Raw genomic sequence first — 21454 nt, forward strand, 5'->3', positions numbered from 1 at the left:
TCCACATCCCTTTACCTGCTGAGGGCTACGTCTTCAACTTTTACTACATTCGGAATTCACATCTCACCACTCCATGGAGCCGTTTTGACTCTGGCTTACAGTTGTGATACCATGTACCGTCACTGGTAATAATGCAGTCCAGGAAACTGTCACCTTCAGCCTTATATTGGTTCTATAAATCCTGACTAGTTTGCCTACAGTGTTGTTTCTGTTCCCATATGAACATTTATGGGATTCACCTAGCACAAATTATGTGATATTCCAATACTGCTACCATTGCTTTCAATGCGCTGAAGCCAATATTCAGTTCCCTGGTCATAATCCACTTTATTCAAGTTGATAGGCTGATCAAGATACTCTTCATTTGTGAAGTAACAGCTGTGCATGGCCATTGGGAATATGGCTTGTCTTGCATATCACTGCCGCTGCTGCTGAAATGCACCACCCACTCAGCATTTCACTGTGCTCACATCCATTGTCAGGTCTCCATAAGTGCTCAGCAAGCATCAATGAATGCCATTTTTTCTGCATGGAGGAATTCAGTGACACATTTTTGCTTCATATGTATTTTCATGTCAGACACCGTTCTGTTAGACTGCCCCTCTGTTGCCATCTGTCACATGGCAACAACATGGAATCAAATATTAGTGGGAAGGTTCAACCTATCCTGCCATTCATTAACATCCACCTGTGATGTCATGGGCCAACAAAATAAAATAGGAGGCATTACTTTTGGAGCAGCCTTCATTCTGCCTTCTTCTGCCTCCCTCCCCAAGAGCCCTTGAGAAAAAGGCACTCAGTTTTTCTAAATAATTCCATTTAAATTGTGCTTTCCTAACAGTAAGCTTCTATTATTGTAATATACAACCTGCATTTTAACAGTAGCTAGAGGAAATTATATGAGTAATTTCACTATAGTGGTGGTAATCATGCCATGAATCTATTATTTTTCAATGTTTATGTTCAGAACATTATGACTACTGTGAACAATGACATTAAAATTAAGTTCGGAGCTAGGTATATATAACACACAGTACGTTAAAAAAATTATGTTACAAAGTAAATTTAAGTCCTGAGATTTTTCCTTGTTTCCTTTGTGACTCCTTTTAATTCTAGCACGAATGATTGAAAGTAGGTGCAAGCACAGACGGTACTAGTGTATAGAGTTCAAGTAATTAATGTGACTAAAATGTGAATGCAGGACCGCATTTTATAGCATGATTTTTTTTGTATGTGCAGAACAATGAGAGAAGAGTGGACTACATAGTTGCAAACACATTGAATAGAAGTGATGATTCATGTTTTATCAAAGTGTTTAACGTATCTTCACATGATGTCTATTCAGAAATCTTTGCCTATATGTGCAGAGAAATGGATGTCAGTGAAATAACTCAGATGTGCCAGATATGAAAAGCTTACTAACGTATTAACGTATAGTTTTGGAAGACTTAGATTTGGGGTTTGTTTTGAGATGGATTAGGTGATTGTACATTTGTTTTATGGAGACTGCGTAGACTGGATTGCAGTCATGCTTAATGGGGAAGGAAACAGATCTGGTGCGGTTGATACGGTGGAAGGAAGGGATGCCATTCAGAGGGACCTCGACAGGCTGGAGGGCTGGGCTCGGGTGAACCTGATGAGGTTCAACACGGCAAAGTGCAAGGTTTTGCATTTGGGCCGGAAGAACCCCAGGCACCTGTACAGGCTGGGAGGAGCGGTCCTTGAGAGCAGCTCGGCAGAGAAGGACCTGGGGGTCCTGATGGACGAGAGACTGAACATGAGCCAGCAGTGCGCTCTGGCAGCTCGAAAGGCAAATGGGATCCTGGGCTCCATCAGGAGAGGGGTGGCCAGCAGGGACAGGGAGGTGATTGTCCCTCTCTACTCGGCTCTTGTGAGGCCCCATCTGGAGTACTGTGTCCAGGTGTGGAGCCCTCAGTACAAGAAAGACATAGAGATTTTGGAAAGGGTCCAGAGGAGGGCGACTAAGATGATCAGGGGGCTGGAGCACCTCCCCTATGAGGACAGGCTGAGGGAGTTGGGCTTGTTCAGCCTGGAGAAGAGAAGGCTGCGGGGTGACCTCATGGCAGCCTATCAATACCTGAAGGGAACCTACACCCAGGAGGGGAGTAAACTCTTCAAAAGAGCTGACAACAGCAGGACTAGGGGAAATGGTTTTAAGTTGAAGGAGGGAAGATTTAGGTTGGATGTTAGGGGGAAGTTCTTTACTAGGAGAGTGGTTAGGCCCTGGAACGAGCTGCCCAGGGAGGTTGTGGATGCCCCGTCCTTGGACGTGTTTAAGGCCAGGTTGGACGGGGTCCTGGGCAACCTGATCTGAATGTGTATGTTTGGTGGCCCTGCTAGGCAGGGGGGTTGGAACTACATGATCCTTGGGGTCCCTTCCAACCCGGGTGATTCTGTGATTCTGTGATTCTGTGATTCTGTGATTCTGTGAAATTGTCTTCCTAAAGTGAAAGTTAAACACTTATTTAACTGCTGTTTATCAACTTCGAATTGCATTTAAAAACAGAAACAAAAAAAAAACAACAGCCAAATAATCCCAACATTTGGATGTTTTTATGTTTATTTTGTTCTATTTATGGCATCTAAAACAGTCATTACTTAAAGTAATAAAAAGTGTATACATAAATAATGTAATTATTTAGTGTGGATGGACTACTTCTAAATTTTAAGAAAAAACTTAATGAATTACTAAACTAAGTCTAGATGTCAGCACAAAAACTGGCCAGATACGTGTAAAACGTAGTCAGATTTGGGTGTTTTACAGTTGGTAGCTAAGGTTGACTTGTAAGCATTACATTATGTGCAGAAAATGTGTTATATAAGCAGATAGAAAGTTGAAGAAGTAGAGTATAAGCAGATGAAAGTTGAATGTTGAAGTTTCTCTTAAAAAATAAGTTCTGTTAGCTTTAAAATAATGGTAGAAATAAATCTAAGCTGAAGCAATATTTATCTGAATTTAGTATTAGTAAATTGAGTGCAGTCTAGGATTCCCATGCTAATATTTTGCTACCAAAAGGTCCATTGTTCCACACTGGACAATAAAAACAGATTCTTAGTGCAGTGTTTCTCACAAGGTACAGTTGAATGACAACCAGAGTGATAATTTCAGTGTCAGACATCTGTGTACAGCCTTTTTAGGAGTCTATATACATTAAGTTTGGCCAGTACTGTGTGCTGACTGCTGGCACTCCTGGCTTTACTCAGAGAGATTAATGCTGATTGCAGACCAACTTCAGTGTGTGATGCATCTCCTTTTAAGAAGATACAGAGTTAGAAAGCTTTAAAAAAGTTGTACTGTCTTGGTAGCCTTTTAATCAGTGAACTTGTTCTGCTCAACAGCAGCGTGTGTGGTACATGAAGATCCACATTACTATTTTTCCTTAGTTTAAAAGGTAGAATTCTAAGCACGTGCTTAAAATTGTATGTGAATGCATTCCTCATCTGAGCACTGAATATCTTTCAACTGATGAATGTCGACAGTGAATTAACTTTTCCTTGTCCACAAGCACTTGAATAATACACTTAGGTCATCACCGTCATATATGTGCCTGCAATTTTTCTTTTCCTTTCCCTTCACCTCTTCTTTAATTGAAATAGTGGAAAATAGGAGACGATTGACAAGTCTGACCGGTTGGTCTGGAAACTAGATCATAAATTCTGAGTATACTTAGAACGATTTTCTAATCCCTTGACGTATGAACCACTTTTCTTGGACAATCTCTAAATATTAGAGTAAGTGTAATTTTACACAACCCACCTGTTTGTGCAGGACTGTTAACTGATAGATTTCATAGTAGCAAACTTATCGTCATCGTTTCACATATATTTTTTTCTTTCAGGCCAAATCCTATGAAATATTACCAGTCATCTTGAAAGGATGTTTACATTCCCTGTTTGTTTCTGCATTTAGGAAACTGTAGCCACATTCCGCTTATCTTGTTGAGAAGAACAACAAGATAACAACTGGGAAGTAGCCACCTAGTAATTCTTGCAGTCTGAGAGAGTGTTATAGAATCATAGAACCACTCAGGTTAGAAAAGACCTTAAAAGTCATTGAGTCCAACCACAACCTAACCATACTACCCTAACAGCCCTCCACTAAATCATGTCCCTACATCCAAATGGTTTTTAAACACATCCAGGGATGGTGACGCAACCACCTCCCTGGGGAGCCTATTCCAGTTCTTAACAACCCTTTCTGTAAAGAAGTGTTTCCTGATGTCCAACCTAAATTTACCCTGGTGCAACTGGGTTGTCACTGGGTAAACAGAAACCTGTGCACTATTTTGTTTTTTGTTTTTTTTTTTTCTGTAGGAATTATTTTTATTATTTTGTAAGGATGTATCAAGAACAGAATGGTAGTCAGTACAGGTCATTTCAGTTCAGGTTGTTCCAATAGTTTGACAATAGCAGTTTGATAAACTTCAAAGAAATCTCCCTTCCTTGTTAGTAGCCATAGAGTCTTTGTGTGCATGTTGCTCACTGCTTTTCTCATGCTCATTGTTACTCTAATTCATATGTATTTCCCCATTGATATTCCCCCTACTGTACTATGTCGGACATGTTTCAAAAGTAGTATTACCACATCTCTTTGGAGAAATGAAGGGTATGTACTAGCATTTATTTCAAATAAAGAAATATAGAGGAAGGAAATATCATTGAATGCAGTTCACAGATTCCCAGACAGGTTTGCAGGCCAGCTGAGTCCTGTTGAAGACTTTCCACTTAATTTCAGCTGGTGAGTGGGCCAGGAGAGCTTTCCAGTTCTTAAACAAACAACATTAAGTTAATTTTTAGGGGGGTGAAAAGCAAGTTGAAAGGAAATAATTCAAGCCTGATTTGAAATGGAAATCACAGTAACATGTCTGAGAAACTACTTTTTTCCCCTCTGTCCTTGTTTATGTATTTTAGAGTAAAAATAGACTGAATTTAGTTTGGGGGCCTCTTGTATTTCCTTATCCTTACAACTGATTGCATTCTAGTGACTGGAAAATATAGCAGTACTGACAGGCTTTCTTCTTAGGGCGAGATGGATATCAACCAGCTGGTGTAGATGGAGTTATGAATCCCACCGAAACCAAACTTATTTCAGAACAGTGGCCTCCAGGCTGTTTTTCTGTTACAAACAAGAAAGGCCAGGGCCTCCAGCCATTTTATTTTTAGCTGCTTAATTCTGGTCATAGAGGTATATACCTCAAGGGCACAGATCGCTCTGTTAAGGAGAGGTATGATTTCAACAGCCTGAATTCCTTCAATATGTACTCTAGTGGCTGATACATTTTCAAAACTGATCTGAAGTAGGTTTTATGCATTCATAGTGACAGCTTTTTATCAAATTGTCAGCTGAGCCCAAGCAGTGCTCTGCACTGATCATATTCGGTTCATTGGGCAGGGTGCCAAAGGATGTGTTTTAACCAAACTAATACAGGAAAGAAAGAGCTGGTCTCTCAATGTTAACACAATCATATGGGTAATACAGGCACAAGAGGACCAGGACTTGGATCAAGGCAACACTGCTGTGCTGTCCAGAGTTGCTCTTTGAACTACTTGACACTCCTGAACCAAGTGGCTGGCTTGAATGTATTCTTCTTGGCATGTTGGTATTTTGTTTTCTCTGGTAGTTGATATTAATTGGAAGAAAAATCAAAATATTTCTGGTTCTCAAGGTGTTTTGTTGAAGACCTTTCTGGAAATGACCAGAAAGATCCTGAATAGTAACTTTCTCTGTAACTTTTTCAGCTGTGCCTTGACATCATAATTTGCTGATGTGATAGTATTTTTTCTAATTCATTCTGAGCCTCTCCTGTCATCAGGAGCACAGGAGCACTTACAATCATACTGAATTTAGCTGCCTGATTTTGGGTGGGTGAAAGAACAATAGCACATTTGCTGGAAATTTCTGTTTCCATCATTCTGAGACCATTTCTGAATTCCTCGAACTGGACCTAAATAGCTTCAGATGATCATAGGCAAGAGAAGAACTGGAGATTTACATGCTTAAAAACTTCTTAGCGGTGGTGGTGTCCTTTTCTGCAGTAGACAAAAGTTTACTCACTACTATTATAGTATTTTTTATATTAAAATTGGGAAAAGGTATCTTTTCTAGCATTTTCTATTAGGTTATAATTTATTTGTATAGTTATGTCATGAAAACAGGACCATTTGTGGCTGGTTCCATAACTCAAAGACAACAGAACTTTGTACAAAACAGAAGGTAAGGGCTGTGTTAGGAGAACTTCTAATGCAAAATTTGCAGATTTACCAGTTTGGGATTTGATTTTTGTACATCTGGGAGGTTTTGGTGGGTTCTTTTGGTTTTTTTTGTTTGTTTGTTTGTTTTTGTTTTTTTGGGTTTTTTGTTTTTTGTTTTTGTTTTTTGTTTTTTGTTTTTTTTTTTTACTGCTTTTACAAGTTCAGCAAAATCTTTATGGACTATAGCTACATATGTCCAACCTGCCCACAGTATCTTTCCTGCAGTCTATCTTTGTAAGTAAATTTTCAAGAGAATCTTCTGAGGATATTTTTACACAAGCTCTTTGGGCCTTGCAACTCTTATTTGAGGGTGCACTGTGGCTGTTGGTATCATTTTAAGTGTAGTAGTATGTCATACTTTTACATAGGCACTATAAGGTTTTAGGACACGTTTTGTTTTAGTAATGCCTGTCCCTGTGTGATTGTTTTTGAGGACGTCTTGACTGCAGAAAGATAAGCTATGACACAAACCTAGATGTGCTATAGACAAAATCACTCCTTAAATGGGGAAGAAGAAAAATATGCTGACTTGATTTGAAAGCTAAATGATATGCAGAAGGCAATTGTTTCTGCAGCATGACACCTTTGCTGTCAATGCTGTTAAAGAAAGACAGCAATATGAGTCGGGAAGCCATTAACCATGGCCTGGTGAATGTACAAATACACGAGATGAGGAATATAGTTTTATAGCTTCTGACACCTTGCCAAGTTTAAAAGCACTCTAATTGCAGTTGATGCATGAGGTGGTGTTTCTGAATGTCCAGTTTTCCCTTCCATGCATCTCTCCTTGAACAGCAGCGCAACTGTCCTCAGCCAAAAGAGCAGCAGTTAATCTCCCAAACGCTGACCTGTGGGAGTGAAACAAACATACACAGCATTTTTTAGTTTTAATATATGCTTTAATTGAAAACAAACAAAAAAAAGCAATAAACAGCAAAAAAGTAAATAAATGGAAGGAAAATAATTAACCATACTTCTTAATAGAAATATTTTAACTTACATTCATGGCAAATACTAAGATTAGTGTACAGCAGGAAAACTATCAATCTACTTTCCTCCAAAATGCTTGCTGCTGTTTCAACATGTGGCTATTTTTGGTGTTTCCTACCTGATGGGAGGTCTGTCAGGGCTTTGTTCTGTTTATTTGGGTGGAATTTTTGTTATTTGTTGGTTGGTTGTGGGTTTTGTTTTATTGTTTTTGTTGTTGTTTTTATATTTTATTTTAGGCTTTAATAGAATATTTAATACTTAAAAATCAGCTTTAGCCCTGGAAAACAGGGTTTTCCTGGGGTAGCACATAAGGTTATGTGCAATAAAGTTATGTTTCATCGTACTGCTCCTGCTTGTATAGACGATAAAATCAGGTTCTAAAGCAGTGAAAGGGAAACTGTGGTTTTATACTGTCCCTCTGTGCTTTAGGGCTTTGGAAACAGGAGGATAATGACTTCAAAAGCACAAAGGTGCAAGGTCATTACTGTGCTTTACTTGTAGGTTTGCCTTCAGTTTTTCCCTTTCCCAGAGCTAATACCTAGTGTGATAATGCCTCTGGCTAGTACTTCCAGTGATAGAAGCATAAAGTTTGATGGCCATAGGAAAGTCACATATAGTCCAGAAACAGGACAGTTGGTAGAAACAGTGATTTACTACAAGGACATAGCAGCCAGAGGTTTTTACTTTTTTTTTTTTTTTTCCTAAGAAAGCAAGGCAACTTTTTTGTCCAGTTTTTAGTCTCATTTTTTTGTCCTACCAATGGCTGTGTATGCAATACTTGGATATGTAAATTTGGTAGGAAGGCACAAGCTTGGGACTTTGACCTTTCGATTACTGATTTAAGCCCCTTGAATTGTCAGCCAACTGCAGCTGTTTTAAATTGAAGGAGACAGAAACAAACTTGTTTGCAGTGTGGGATGAGGAGAAACAAGTGCATATCCATCAGTCCCTTCTGCTTCATTTTGTCAACTGGCAGTTTTCTCCAAGTGTCTTTTGGGTCAATCCTTTAGGACGCTTATGCCTAATCTCCAACAGCTTCAAATCCTGACCGCTCATATATCAAATGCCTGTGCTACTTTATCAGCCTTCGAGCTACTACAATACAAAGGAGCCTTGAAAAAGGGCTGACTCAAATAGCTTTGTAATTGTCTGTGAGTCTAATAGCACCTAACACTTTGCTGTGAAGAATAGCTCAGTAGAGTTTTACAAGAACCTCAACGGTTTTGTTCTGTGTTTTGAAATAGTCCCATAGTTGGTGACGTTAAGGTCCTTTATGTTCCTCTAATTTAGAACTAGAATGGAACCTTCTTGGGGAATCAAGTTTATATATCTCTGATTCAAATATGACTGTATAAGCAATAAAAAGATCTTTCTTAGTGGAAGGCTTTTTTGGATGATTGGAACAAGCTTGTATCTCAGTTCTTCTGTAACAGGGCAGAGTTGGTTCATCCTGTCTACTGAATTTGAATCCTATATAAAAATATCCACTGAGTTTCTGAATTATCATTTCTCATTTCATTACTGTACTAGCTATTGAATTGAACTTTTAGGCATTTTATTACATTTATGTAGCAAAAAGGCTTATTGAGGAACTCATTTGAAGGCATCTTCTGTTCTTTTGGATGCTGCTTTAACATGCTTTCCCACCTTGAAGTGCAATGCATTACTGCGTAGGCGAGGGTTACAAAAAATATGCATATTTGTTGTGAATTTGAGGCATAACTTCCACAAAAGGTTTTACTCAGTCATCAACCCTAGATGTTTACCAGTAAGCCATTGATATATCATGTCTCTCAAATAATGCATGCATTTTTTTCAGTGAATCTGGGAAATAAACACCAGGAAATATCATTAAGAATTATTTGTTTTTCTATTTGTTATTTGCTTTTTCGGTTGGTTTTTTTTTTTTCTTCAGTTTAGAGAAAAAAAGTTTACAAGTAATTGTCATTTATTGACTGACTTATGAAAATTACTTGCCACTCTTCAAGCTGTGGAACAAGCTTGTCTATGTCTACTATATATTAAAATACCCCAAATTTGGATCTTTAATGTTATGCTGAAGTTTTTAAAGTCTTTTAAATCTAATTTTTAGCTGGTGGTACTGGAGTGTGTAAAACTGACAAGCAAGGTATATTTAAAAAATTAAAAAGCTATCTATTCCAAACTCTTCTGTTTCTGGGATAAACCCGTTTCATTTTTCATCACCGTCTGTCTTCCTTAGGAGCAGAATGTCAAAGTCATTTAAGATAAGCCTTTCTTGCAGTATTTCTGAGTTGTAGGAAAGACAGAAGTAATGCTAGCCTTGTAGGAAAGACTGCTTTTAAGGTAAATTGAGCAGCTTTTCAGAATCATAAGTCTCAGTTCTATTTTCTGTTAAGCTTCACACATGCGTATTTCTGGTGCTTTCTGTAGAATTATTTCTTATCTCTACAGGAGCTTAAATTAGATTTAGTCCACTTAATATGAGATGGTGAAATGATGTTAATATGTATTTTGTCATGTCTTTGTTAACTGCATCTTTTTTGTGCGTTCTTAGGGAGAACCTGGTTTGCCTGGCATAGCGGGGGAGAAGGGAGCAGCGGGGCTTAAGGTTAGTACTGGAAATGGATTAAAAACAAAAGCACGCGGTACGTGAGTGCATATAGATCACAGTTGTTCTTTCCAAGCAGTGTTTATATTCTGACTGGCTTTTAGTGATCTGCTCTCTCTAGTGATCAGCACTGTCAGAGGCTTTACACATTGCACCATAAAGAAGCATTATCTTCTGCTGTGCATATATAATTCCAGTCAGTGGCACTGACGCATACGCATCCATTGCCAAGTGAATGTAATATGCCTGCAAGTGTTTGGGAATATGGAGACCTTTTCAGAGAGGCTTTGTTTATACTCTTTACAATGTGTTTCAGGCTTCTTTTCAAGAGCTACTATGGTCAAATCTTTGATGAATGTCAGGGTTAAGTCTTGAGCGCTGATCCTGCTATAATGGCAGTCAGCAATAGACTGCACTAAGAACATGTCTGGGCCCATATTTGATGTGTCAGAGTCTCTCTTTGCATTTATTTTGTTGTTAAATGATTATTTTTCTGCTGTTTTGATATTGAATGAGTGGAATGGAACATAAAGCTTATAACTCTGTATAAAAGCAAGCTCGATGATGTGATCGGTGGGCCTCTTGGAATGGGTAATGTTGAATTCTAATCCCATCAGCTGTGAGCATGTCTTTGGTGCACAAGTGCTCCTCAGCTGATTCTGTGCATCACACTGCTGCTGACAGACACACAGGGCAGGCTCTTTACATTTACTGACTGGCTGCTTGTCCATCAGGGATGAAAACGCACCATTTGGGAGCGTGACCTTTTCTTATTTCGTATACAGAAGCCAAATTGTGGCACTTAATGCTTAATTCATATGCACAACTGTAATCTTCGAGTTGCCTAGCGACTGCCAGCCATCAGAAGGGGCAAAGACGAGGCAGGGTTTCTGAGCCAGAAACACAGAGATGAGTTGTCAGGGTCACGCTCAGTGCACCAATCTGAGTTTGCCATTAAGCTAGTTTCTCAAATAAGTTATGATTTTAAAAATAGTGGCTAAAAGATCGTTTTCTTCCAGAAAATGTTAGAAGCAGTAAAGGCTCTTTGCTCTAAATCAGTTGTGAATTTATTTGAGTCGCTTAGGGCTTTCTGTTTCTCCCAGAGTCTCCTAAGCCATTAATAGAGTCATATGACTTTCACCCTACATTCAGCCTGTAAATTTGTGTTTCATTTATTTCCAAGGTAAGGAAAACAAAATGCAGGAGTCACCTCTGTCCCAGTAGGCCATCCCACAGAGACATGCACCTATTTGTGAAGGTTTAATCTAGAACAAAACAGGAAGAAAAACTTTGAAACAAAACAAAATTCTACATACAAATCACTAATGTTTTAAAATTGTTCTGAAAATGTATTGTCTATTGAGTTCTATTAAATTTATTTATTAATGCTTATTGAAGATTTTGCCTTGGATTTTTATCATTTGAAAAAGTGTCATCAATTGTGACTGATAATAGTACTTAAACTTGGAATTTTACTCGTGTTAATAACTTATGACTTCTCTGCTCCACTTGCTTTGTTCAGGGTGACCCTGGAGAAAGAGGAGAAAAGGTGAGTCCTGTTCCACTTCCTTTGCTGTTGTTCTGTTTTGGAAAGCTGTCAGCGCTCTGATTCTTAGTTTAAAAATAAATAAATAAAAATGCAGCTGTAGGCTACAACTTGAGAGTCATTATGCAGCTTTTTCTGACATCAAATAATTCGAATACCAGTTACTCCTTCTGAGATTATTGTAGCTTGATTACTCATGGATAGCAATGCTCATGCCTTAATTGCTGCACAGCTGAGGAACTCTGCACCTATCCATATCTAATGCTCATGTCAGAAAAAGATGAGTGATTGGATAAATGGTAGTGCCAAACATTTCTCATAACTTGGTTTTGATGCTCTGTTACCTGCAGGGAGTAAAAGAATTTGGTAACAGAGTGGTAATTACGCAAACTCTAGATCATATACAGTCACACAGAGACAAGATGAGCTCCGTGCTGCAAAACATGGGTGTGATTCTGCCCATATAAAGATACCAGCAGGAGCACTCATGTGAGTAAACACTTAGTGCAAATCAAACTTCTGCATTTCTGCAGGGGCAACCTGAGCCTTATTTTGTAAGCCTTATTTTGAACAAGCATCTTTACACAGACTCATCTCCTGTGAATAAATTGAGCCATGCTTTTTAAAAAGTAAGCTGCTTGCATTCAGGTGTTATTTGCTCTTGAGAAGTGCTTGCTCATGTGGCTTCAGTTTTCGGCTACAATTGAATTTCACTTCCAGATCTGCGTAAACCATATATTACCAGTTGCAGTTCATGTATTCTAAAGCACGTTATTATCAAGGGAAATCTTGAATGTTTTTACCCTACATGTAGAATATATAACTAGGAATCTCTTTTCACAAAAATCAAACCTTTTTGTTAAAACAGTATTTCTGGTAGAACTCCAGTAATCCTTTGTTCGTTTTCAAGCACAAAAGCAGTATAACAATACTTACCTGTACTGGATTTCTGTTACTTAAATTCATGATATTTCACCATAATCATCCATTGTATTTCCCTAAAAAATGTAGTTGTAAATGTTGTATATGTACGTTATCATGTCAAATGGACTCAGAATGACATTCCTAGCCATTACTGTTGCACAACTCCATGACTCAAGCCCTTAATTAAAGACTTGCTTGTTTTTTGCTAGTTACCCTTGTATTGGTGACCATCCTGTACAAGTCCTCTGAGAGGAATTTTACATTAAGCTTTTCAGAGCAATGTGACAGGTGCTGAATTAATAGTGTTATTTGAATATTTTTACTGGTTGTCTGGCCAAGACCCACAAAAATGGTTATGGCATATTTAGAGTCAATCAGTACCTTTGGTATTTTATATATTTCTTCCACTTGAGTCTCACAGGCATGTTTGGTCCTCATATATAACAGACTTTTTGGTTTACTTGGGTGTTACTATACTGAATTAATAAAAATAGGAATTTTGTATTTTTATAGATAAATCTTTTGAAGCATTTCTTTAAAAAGTTATTTTTAAAATGAGAAATATCTGCCCAGGCATAAAGGAGCGTTGTTTGAATATCACTTTTCTTAATAACACACAACACATCAAATTTATGTAGAGATAAACATTTTGGTGGCTATCTGGAGGGGTGAGATCAGTGAAGGTTTTCTGGTTTGTGAATCATGCATGGAAGTGCTTCAAACTCAAGCAGTTTATAACATACATCATTGAAAATCTAATAAAAAGTATTGGAATTGGATAACTTACCTGAATTTGATTAGATATGCTTAGGTGAGTATCTCTGGAGAACTATGCGCCACCAGTTTAAAATGCTGAACCATCATGAAATCATTCCTTCATTTCTAAACCACAATGAATTGTGGAAGTCTGTAGACCATACCAACAGGAAGATAGTTATCTGAGAGTTTATGTACTTTTGTGGGTTTATACACGACAGATACAGCAGCTATAAAAGCCACACTTCCTGCCGTGTTGTAGATAGATTGGCTACTAGATTAATGAAACTAACTTGCCAATAATGTTTGAATGCTGACTCCTCTCCGCACACTGTGTGTTTACATAAAATCATCTTTTAAAATATGTATTTTCATTCCAGGGTGATGCTGGAGAAAATGGACCAAAGGGTGACACAGGAGAAAAGGTATGCTACTTATTAGTAGAGAGGAAAGCATGTGCCGTAGATGTGTTTACAGTCTAATCAACTAGTGAAAATAAAAAATTGACAAAAGAAACTTTCTTATTAAAAATGCTGAACAGTTTGACTGAATTCACTCTTGTAAACAGTGGGAAAATGTCCCTGTTCTGTTCCTGACTTTATGTAGCAGCAGCTTTAGATCAGAGTGCATCAGTCTCTAATCATCACTCCTCTTAGCTAAAATATGCATTGTTCAGAAAACTTGGTCGCAATCTGCCCAGGCTTTTGGTTCTGTGTCTGATGAGTTATATCTCTTTCTGGTATATCTTAGCTGTTCATATTTCCCATTCTCTGTTCTCTACAAAGAAAGGGACTAAACCAATGTGATACTGTGATAGCTAACTTCCTTCCAAACAGCCAGCTAAGCAATTGACAGTTGAAGATAAAAACAACATTTTAGAAGATTTTATATCAATAACAACCTCACTTAATACCTTGTTAGCTCATTGTTGCAAAGTACCAATGGGAAAAAGTAGCTGACGTCATCAAAATGTTGTGTGTAGTTTTTTATTTTATTTTATTTTATTTGAGATTTGTTCTGTACCCCTGCAGAAAAGATCAAAATTGAAATTGAGTATTTAATTGTGTTCTACGTATGCAAAGAAACCCATAGTACGGGAAGAAGGACCAGCCATAATGATCTTCTCCATAATCTTTTGTATTCTTTGTGTATATTTTTGAGTAGAGATTGCATACAGCTTATTACCACAAGTTGGAACTCGTATGCTTCTAAAAGCGTTATTTTCAGTGACTGTACTTGAGCAGAAGCATAAAAACATTCTTGTCTCCCACCCCATATGTTTAATTGCATAACCAACTCAAATCAGAGTGTAGCGCAAGAAGTTTGCCAGATTTATCAACATAGTAAGCAATGCATGCAAATCTCTCAGGCCCTATGATTTGGAAGCAGTATTCAAGAACATAAAGTTATTATGGGGTGTATTCTAAAGTCAGGTACTAAAAATAGTCATTATGTATAAGAATAGTAAATTTTTTGATTCTCAGTTCATTTATATAATACTTCCTCTGTAGTCATGTTTATTAGCCTAGATTAAAATCTTAAGAACTTTTTTTAGTTGCTTAGACAAGGTATGCCAGTGAAGTCTTCTTAATCCATTTTTACAAGATTTAATAACATAATTTCTAGGAAAATATGAGATTATTTTTAAGACATAGTCCTGTAGCAAATAAGTGGGAAGTTAACCTCTCTGGGAAGACTTGGAAGTGGAGCTTCCCTTGTTGCTTTTCTTCTGTATCTGCTGTGAGAGTGAGCATGCACGCATTTGAATTCCTATGCTTCACCGTGGTCTGCAATGCATGCATCTGACTGCTTGGAATCTTGTTTAAGGGAAGAAAAACTCCTCTACCTCTTTCACTGTAAAATCATTTTATTTTTTTTTCATATATATAGTGTTGTAAATATTACTATAGCGTTGTATATATTACTGTGAGCCTCAAAATGTTTGGGATCAAATTCTGAAAAAGTAGGTCATTGGGAGAACTTATATTTCTACATCTGAAGAAATATCAATAAATTTCTTACCATCCTAATACAGATGTCTCCCAACTCTTCAAGGTTTCATGTAAGTTTCAGAGGTGCTGTGGTGACATGGAAATACATGCTGTTTGCATGGAGCTCATTGCTCTAACAGTAACAGCCAGGCATCCACCACACAAATTCTTAGGACAGAATAAGCAAAACCGTGGCTTAGTTGGCCTTTGTTGTTTTTTGCCCACCCATTTTCCCTGCCTGTAAGGCAATCTGCCACCCAGGAAAAAAAAATCTGTGTCTTATAGTAGAACTGCAAATTACTGTTTCTGAAAGATAGCTTTGGTAGAAACTTTAGGACGTATTTCAACAGATAATATAGGAACTAGCATAAAACTCAGTGTCCTTACATTACATTTGTGCTATTTAAAAAGGAGGATACTCTTTCCTGTTCCTCACTGTAGGGCAAATATTGTGCTGTATGACCATCACGTAAAATTCAAGAATGAATTTGCCCAGCAGTTGTTAATTGCATTAGTGTTAGAGAATCTAAGAAAGCCTATTACAGTCATATTCAATATGTTCACAAAGTAGCCTTGATGTTTTTTTTTTTTTTTTCTCAGTGTATCTTTTTTTCTGTATTGCTTGTACTTTTTTCATTGGTGTTATAATCATCTTGAACAGTTACCCTTACCAGACTATTCTGCTATAATGCAGGATTTCAAAGCAGCACAGAAGCCTTTCTTCTGTATTTTCCTCTGGGTATTTTCTATCAGGGCAGGGAGGTTAATACAAAAAATTCTGACCTTTTTTTGTTGTCTTAAAAGGAGCAGTTGGAATCAAGACCAGCAAATCTCACAGGCAGCCTCATTAAAGCATTATTCTTATGTTCTTATGTATGCTCTCTGCTTTCTCTTTGGGTAGCTCTGAAATGTCCAGAGTGTGTGTTACTTTACAGAACTTCACTACCAGATGAGTATTGAGAGTTTTTGTGAACTGAACACTTGTGGAGAGGAGTTCAAGACTTTCTGAGGCGCTATTTTTAAAAGACATTTTAAGAGATCTGCTGGAAGTGTTGTTCAGAGATGATGTAAGGCTATTATTGGTGCAGTTCCCAGATGTTCAGCCATTTGTATGTATGCTTCCTACTTGCTTGGTTTAAAAAAAAGAAAAAGCCATTTATTTTATATAAATAAATGCGGGGACCGTTACACTTAAATGATAACACTAGATGCTTAAGATATTTCATTTATAGATCACAAATTGTAAAACATTTCTTTAAAAGGTTAAATCATGTTTCTGTAAGATAAATACTAAATTTAAATTTTGCTATGTGACAGAGGTCTGGTGACAACCATTTTAAATTTTGTTAGAACAGGTTCCTATTTGTACAGTTGATTTAGCTTTACTTTCTGAACTGCTGTACCCAGTGGCTATCAGAGATGCTGACTCGGGTCAATACTTTTTGACCCAAGATTTAGAAAGGAAACTGTCTTTTCTGAGTTGGCCTACTCTGAAGGCAGTATCAGTGTCAGACATGAGTTCTTAGACTTAGCCCCTGGAAACTACCAAGTATTTTTCTTCTATGTGCACATTCCCCTGCTAAAATTTCTTCATTTCCAAATGGTCTGACTCATCAGAGAACAGAGAACATGCTGTGCCATATTTTTTCTTTTAATCCCGTATTAATTTTCATTCTTATGTGAAGTTGGATTATAAATACTTAATGCTCTTATCTCCCCATATCAATCATTATCCCTTAAAATGTTTAACTTGTGAACGTCTCTTACCAGTTGCTTTACCACTTTACAGCTATAAAAAGTCCCTGAAGCTTTGCAGTTGTACATGCTTGTAAGGGATATCAGCAGTATCACTCATGCACGTCTATCAAGAAGAGGCAGCTCAGGTTTCCAGACATGAATCAACCCTTCATAAAACTGACTTATTGTTTTTAACTCACACGAGAGAGCTGCAGCAACTGTGTAGAGGAAATTCTGTTTCTGTTCTTTAAAACAAAGTGAGCGTGTTTTCTGGTGCCATTTAATTTTATTGGGCTATTACAAAAAATAACCCCCAAACCAACTCTGAATCTCCACTGTTCACAGAATGCTTCCTCCAGCTTCACAGAGCCATCAGGAATGGGTACTCTGCTTAAACATCTTCAAAGTGGATAACACTGTTGGCTTCTATACTACCTGTCAATTGCTAACAGGCTCTTGCAGAGTTTGCAGTTACTGCCATCTAGCAACTTGTTATTTTCAATGAATAATCCAAATTTATTTTGAATAATAAATACTAAGACAGTCCTGCAAATATAAGTGCTCCAGCCATCTTTGGCAGCCTCTATTTTAACTACCCAGTTTTTCATCAGTTTGGTTTTCTCCATATTTATTTGGTATGTCGTGTAGGGGGGAAAAAAAGTGCAGCAAACTGAGTATTTAAGAATTTGGAGGATCCTGTGATAATAACACAAACTGGGAGCTGAAAGCTTCCTTACCAAGTCACTCAGCAGTTCTCTGAATTTGTGCATATCACTACCTATCAAGCCTGGTCAACCAAGCAGAAAACAGGACACTCTTTCTGAAGGCAGGATGTGTCCTTAGAAGAAAGAGCTTTCCCAAATACGTGAATTGCTGTAACTGCCCCATCCCATCATGTGCACCACTTAGCTGCATTGTCTTAACAGTCTAAACAGGCTGAAGAGCTGTGGAAATTGAGCTAAGACCTGTCCTGATGGTGATAAATGCATAGTTTGCTGATTTTTTTCAAAGCTCATCTTGATTTGCACAAAAGGCTATGTCAGTTGAGATTTGTAGAACCAAATCAAAAGATCACTCGTAAATTGCAGTAAATGATTTTTAATGTATGTCAGCAACTTAGAGATGCCAAATGGTGTCCCATCTTCCAGCTTTTTAAAGAAAATCAGCAATTATTGTATCTGCATTTTTAGTTGTGAAATTTGGGTTTACTTAGTATACTTTTTGAAACTAATTCTCTATGAATTTTTTTGAAAATAATATGGTTTCTTTTCTGAATCCTTTGATTTAATTTCAATGGGTAAGTTCCTATGTATCATCACAGAGAGCAGATAGTCTCGCTAAGTAGCTATTTTGCTGTATCATCTTGCTATAATCTTGCACGTTTTTCTGTATTTATTTCCTAAAATCTGCATATGTAATAAGCATGATCATTTCTTGTGGATTTTCTATCAGGGTGACCCTGGTTCATCTGCTGCAGGAATTAAGGTAATTAAGTGTTGAAAGCAATTGTGCAGGGAGAAGAGGGGTGGCTGATCAGTGTTACTTTGTTGTGTCACAGATGTTTCAGGTAATGTTACTATCTTCCCCAACCCTATTTTTAATTCCTTTTGATGGATATCATGCTTTCATTTCTTTTCTTTGTTTAGGGTGAACCTGGTGAATCAGGACGGCCCGGACAAAAGGTATTAGTTGGAAATGTTTGTGTTCTTTTTCTTTACTGTTGGATTGTGATAAGTCTTGTTATGTTAAACTGTTTTTACACTAGGATGAGCCCAATGTAGTGCTATGTAGCAGCTTGTACAATATGGCATATGATCATTTTGTATTATAAAAAGCACAGGAATGATAACACTAATTAGTGTGAAAAGCAGTGTCAGAATAACGCACCTCCTCTTCTAGCATCATAGCACTTTGCATTGAAAGCTTACCCAATTGCAGCTGGCAAGACTAACAACAAATGGCTCTGCTACTTGAATGATCACAAGTTAACTTTGCATGTTTGACTATTAACCTTCAGCCTGTGGTATATTATTACATCTAATTAGGAAGAAAATAAATGCTGACTAGAATCCCTTTCCTATGTACTTGTAAGGAAAATCAAACTATCAGAGATGCGCAGTGTGTGTGGGAGGGCAGAGACTGGGTAATGCTGCTCCATTCTTTCTTCCTGGGGAAGAAATTCCCCTGGGTGCTGCATAGCTGATGATGTTTTTGCAAGTAAAGATCCATCAGGAGCTGTAATCGCTCTGTGCTGCATGAGGCCCTGTGAAGCCGGGTAATTTCCCTTTTGAATCCACAGTACATCAAACAGTGAATGCTTTGCCTTCAGCTGCCTTTTGGGAGAGTAGGAGGTAGGTCCTGCTGGGAGAGCTGGTGGAAGAGCAAAGAGAAGAGACAATGAGGGTACCAGATTTTTGCTCTGCAATACTTGGTTTTTTCCCCCTGGAGCCTTCAGCATCATTCTTGTATCTTGTAACATTGAAAATTTCCTACTACTGTTAGGGTGGAGCAGAGCCCAGTAGAAGGTTGAGTGTGCAGATGTTTCAGCCCACCAGCTGTACAGTGAGTGGCACGACTACTGTTTTCTAATACTCAAGGCCTTTAGGTGACTAAGAAAAATCTCAAAACACTTATTAATATAAAACAACAAGTTGAGTCTTTTTGTTTGAGAAATTTTAGTTACCATCACTTATAACAGACTAAACAAAGACTGTTACAGTAGTAAACGCAGTTCTTTAGTAAAATAGAGTTTTAATTAGAGAAAGTAATCATAGTAGCCTAAAGCTATCTAGTCTGTGAAATCATTCAGCATGTGCATTCTCTACTGTGTGCTTTGCTGGAGCAATAAACTAGAAAATGCACTTAAGAGCCTGTTGAGATTCATTCTCTCATTAGTTGGCTGCCATGGAGGTAAAAGCAGCAGTGATTTATCAGCAGGCTCCTGCAGGATCTGTCTCCAGGCACTCAGGTTTGATCTCATTTATGTAACATAGATAAGTGAGAAGTACACAGCTCAGACTTTCTATAGTGTCAGCTTGTTGTTTGCACCAAAGGGAGCTTAATGTGTTCTTTCCACATCACCTCACAAGCTCCCTGTATGCCACCTCCCTGTCTCCAGCCAGGGCCAGCAGGTCCCATAATGTGATTGCTCTGAGTGCGTCCTCCAGCCAGGTGTCCCACAGTTACCACTCTGCCTCTGCCTTTCACCCCACCAGGAGCTGTGGGGTCCTTTGTCCGAACAAACTTGTTTCTCATCCCTTTGTATTACCTCTCTTCTCCCTCATGCCCCATTCTTTTTTTCCTTTCTGTATCTTCCTTCCTTATATATTACTTCTCCCTCCTCTTCTGGTTACTCCTTATCCATCTTCTAAGAACAGGTAAATATTGAGCTACCCACCTTAATAATACTTACATGAAATGAGATGTGTTGGTACCTGAGTGGCCTGTCAAGGCTGTTGTGTGCCACATATCGTATCACGGCAGAACAAACTTAGTGGGATGAAAAGTTAGTATACAGCTTCTCCTTCTTTAAAAATTATTCCTCTCATAAATCGTGCTTGTGTCTTTCATATTAGAAAAAGTCCACAAAATAAAGTGTTAAACACTCATCTACAATGCTAACTATAATGAAACATTCGTGATTTCATTATGTATGACATTCTTTGATGTATCTTGGACAGGCATCTTAAGTGTTTTAGATTGCTGTGAATACAAACTGGCTTTGCTGGATCCTTTCTGCTTGTTATGTTTGTGTCCCTAGGGTTTAGAACTGTCCCAAGATTAAACAGTCACCTACTGCAGCAATACCAATAGATTTATCGATTGTGATCATTCATATGCTGTGCTTAGAATTGAACTTAGTGTTTCGAAGTTGGATAAGAAAAAGTCATGTTAGCAGTGTGGTGTGTGGCTGCCCAGCTGACTTGACAGAGAGAGATTTTGGAGCCAGCACTTCATCAGGAATGGGTGTAATGAAGACTTTGTAATGGATTATTCTTTTGCAAGACTGACAACCCATTTCCTGCTTTACTAAGTGTTAGGCAATAAACCAAGATCTAGTGGAGTCTACTGAAAATTGTATCCTAGCCATCATTCTTTCATCTAATTTTATAGTTAATGTTTTAAGAGTGGATTCTTTCCTGTGCTTTTAGGTAGTCTGACGACTTAAAATGTTGGAGTAACTGAAATGTATTATCAGATCCTTCCATAATATGCAAAAGTTACTCTATTTGGTAAAGCAATTTGCAGCCCCTGTATTGTGTTCTTCAGTTTGTGACAGAATATAATTTTGTTACTAGCACTTTGAGTCTGTTTAATACTACTGTCTCAAAGTAGAGTTTTTGGGTACTGTAAGAACATTTATATTATGCATATATACGTTTGTTTGTATGTATGTATCTATCTGTAGCTCAATGTACAAATATGTGTACGTGTGTGTATATACACAAGCAAAATATTATAATAGCAAAAGCTGTAGTCCTAACCACAGAGCTGAAATGTGGATTTCTATAAAGCTGAAGCACATACAAAATCTGGAATATAGTTCAACTCATTATAAAGGAGAAAGTTGGCTTCAGAGTTCAGACCGGTTCCAGAAAGTTCAGGGAATATTCACAACCAAGGCATTGGTTTGAATCCATCTGTGTA

At 37.8% G+C, this 21454-nt stretch overlaps 1 protein-coding gene across 1 annotated transcript in view; it reads left to right on the forward strand.

Moving 5' to 3' along the window:
- COL25A1 (collagen type XXV alpha 1 chain) overlaps positions 1 to 21454 on the forward strand; it is a 145126-nt gene that overhangs the window by 73001 nt on the left and 50671 nt on the right. The window contains exons 11-15 of the mRNA XM_048943256.1: positions 9800 to 9853; positions 11376 to 11402; positions 13460 to 13504; positions 18260 to 18292; positions 18454 to 18489. Of these exons, the coding sequence (XP_048799213.1) occupies positions 9800 to 9853; positions 11376 to 11402; positions 13460 to 13504; positions 18260 to 18292; positions 18454 to 18489 (195 nt within the window). The remainder of the gene's footprint in view (positions 1 to 9799; positions 9854 to 11375; positions 11403 to 13459; positions 13505 to 18259; positions 18293 to 18453; positions 18490 to 21454) is intronic.

This window comes from Lagopus muta, chromosome 4 (genome assembly GCF_023343835.1).
Source record: "Lagopus muta isolate bLagMut1 chromosome 4, bLagMut1 primary, whole genome shotgun sequence".
In the NCBI taxonomy this organism is placed as follows: Eukaryota; Metazoa; Chordata; class Aves; order Galliformes; family Phasianidae; genus Lagopus; species Lagopus muta.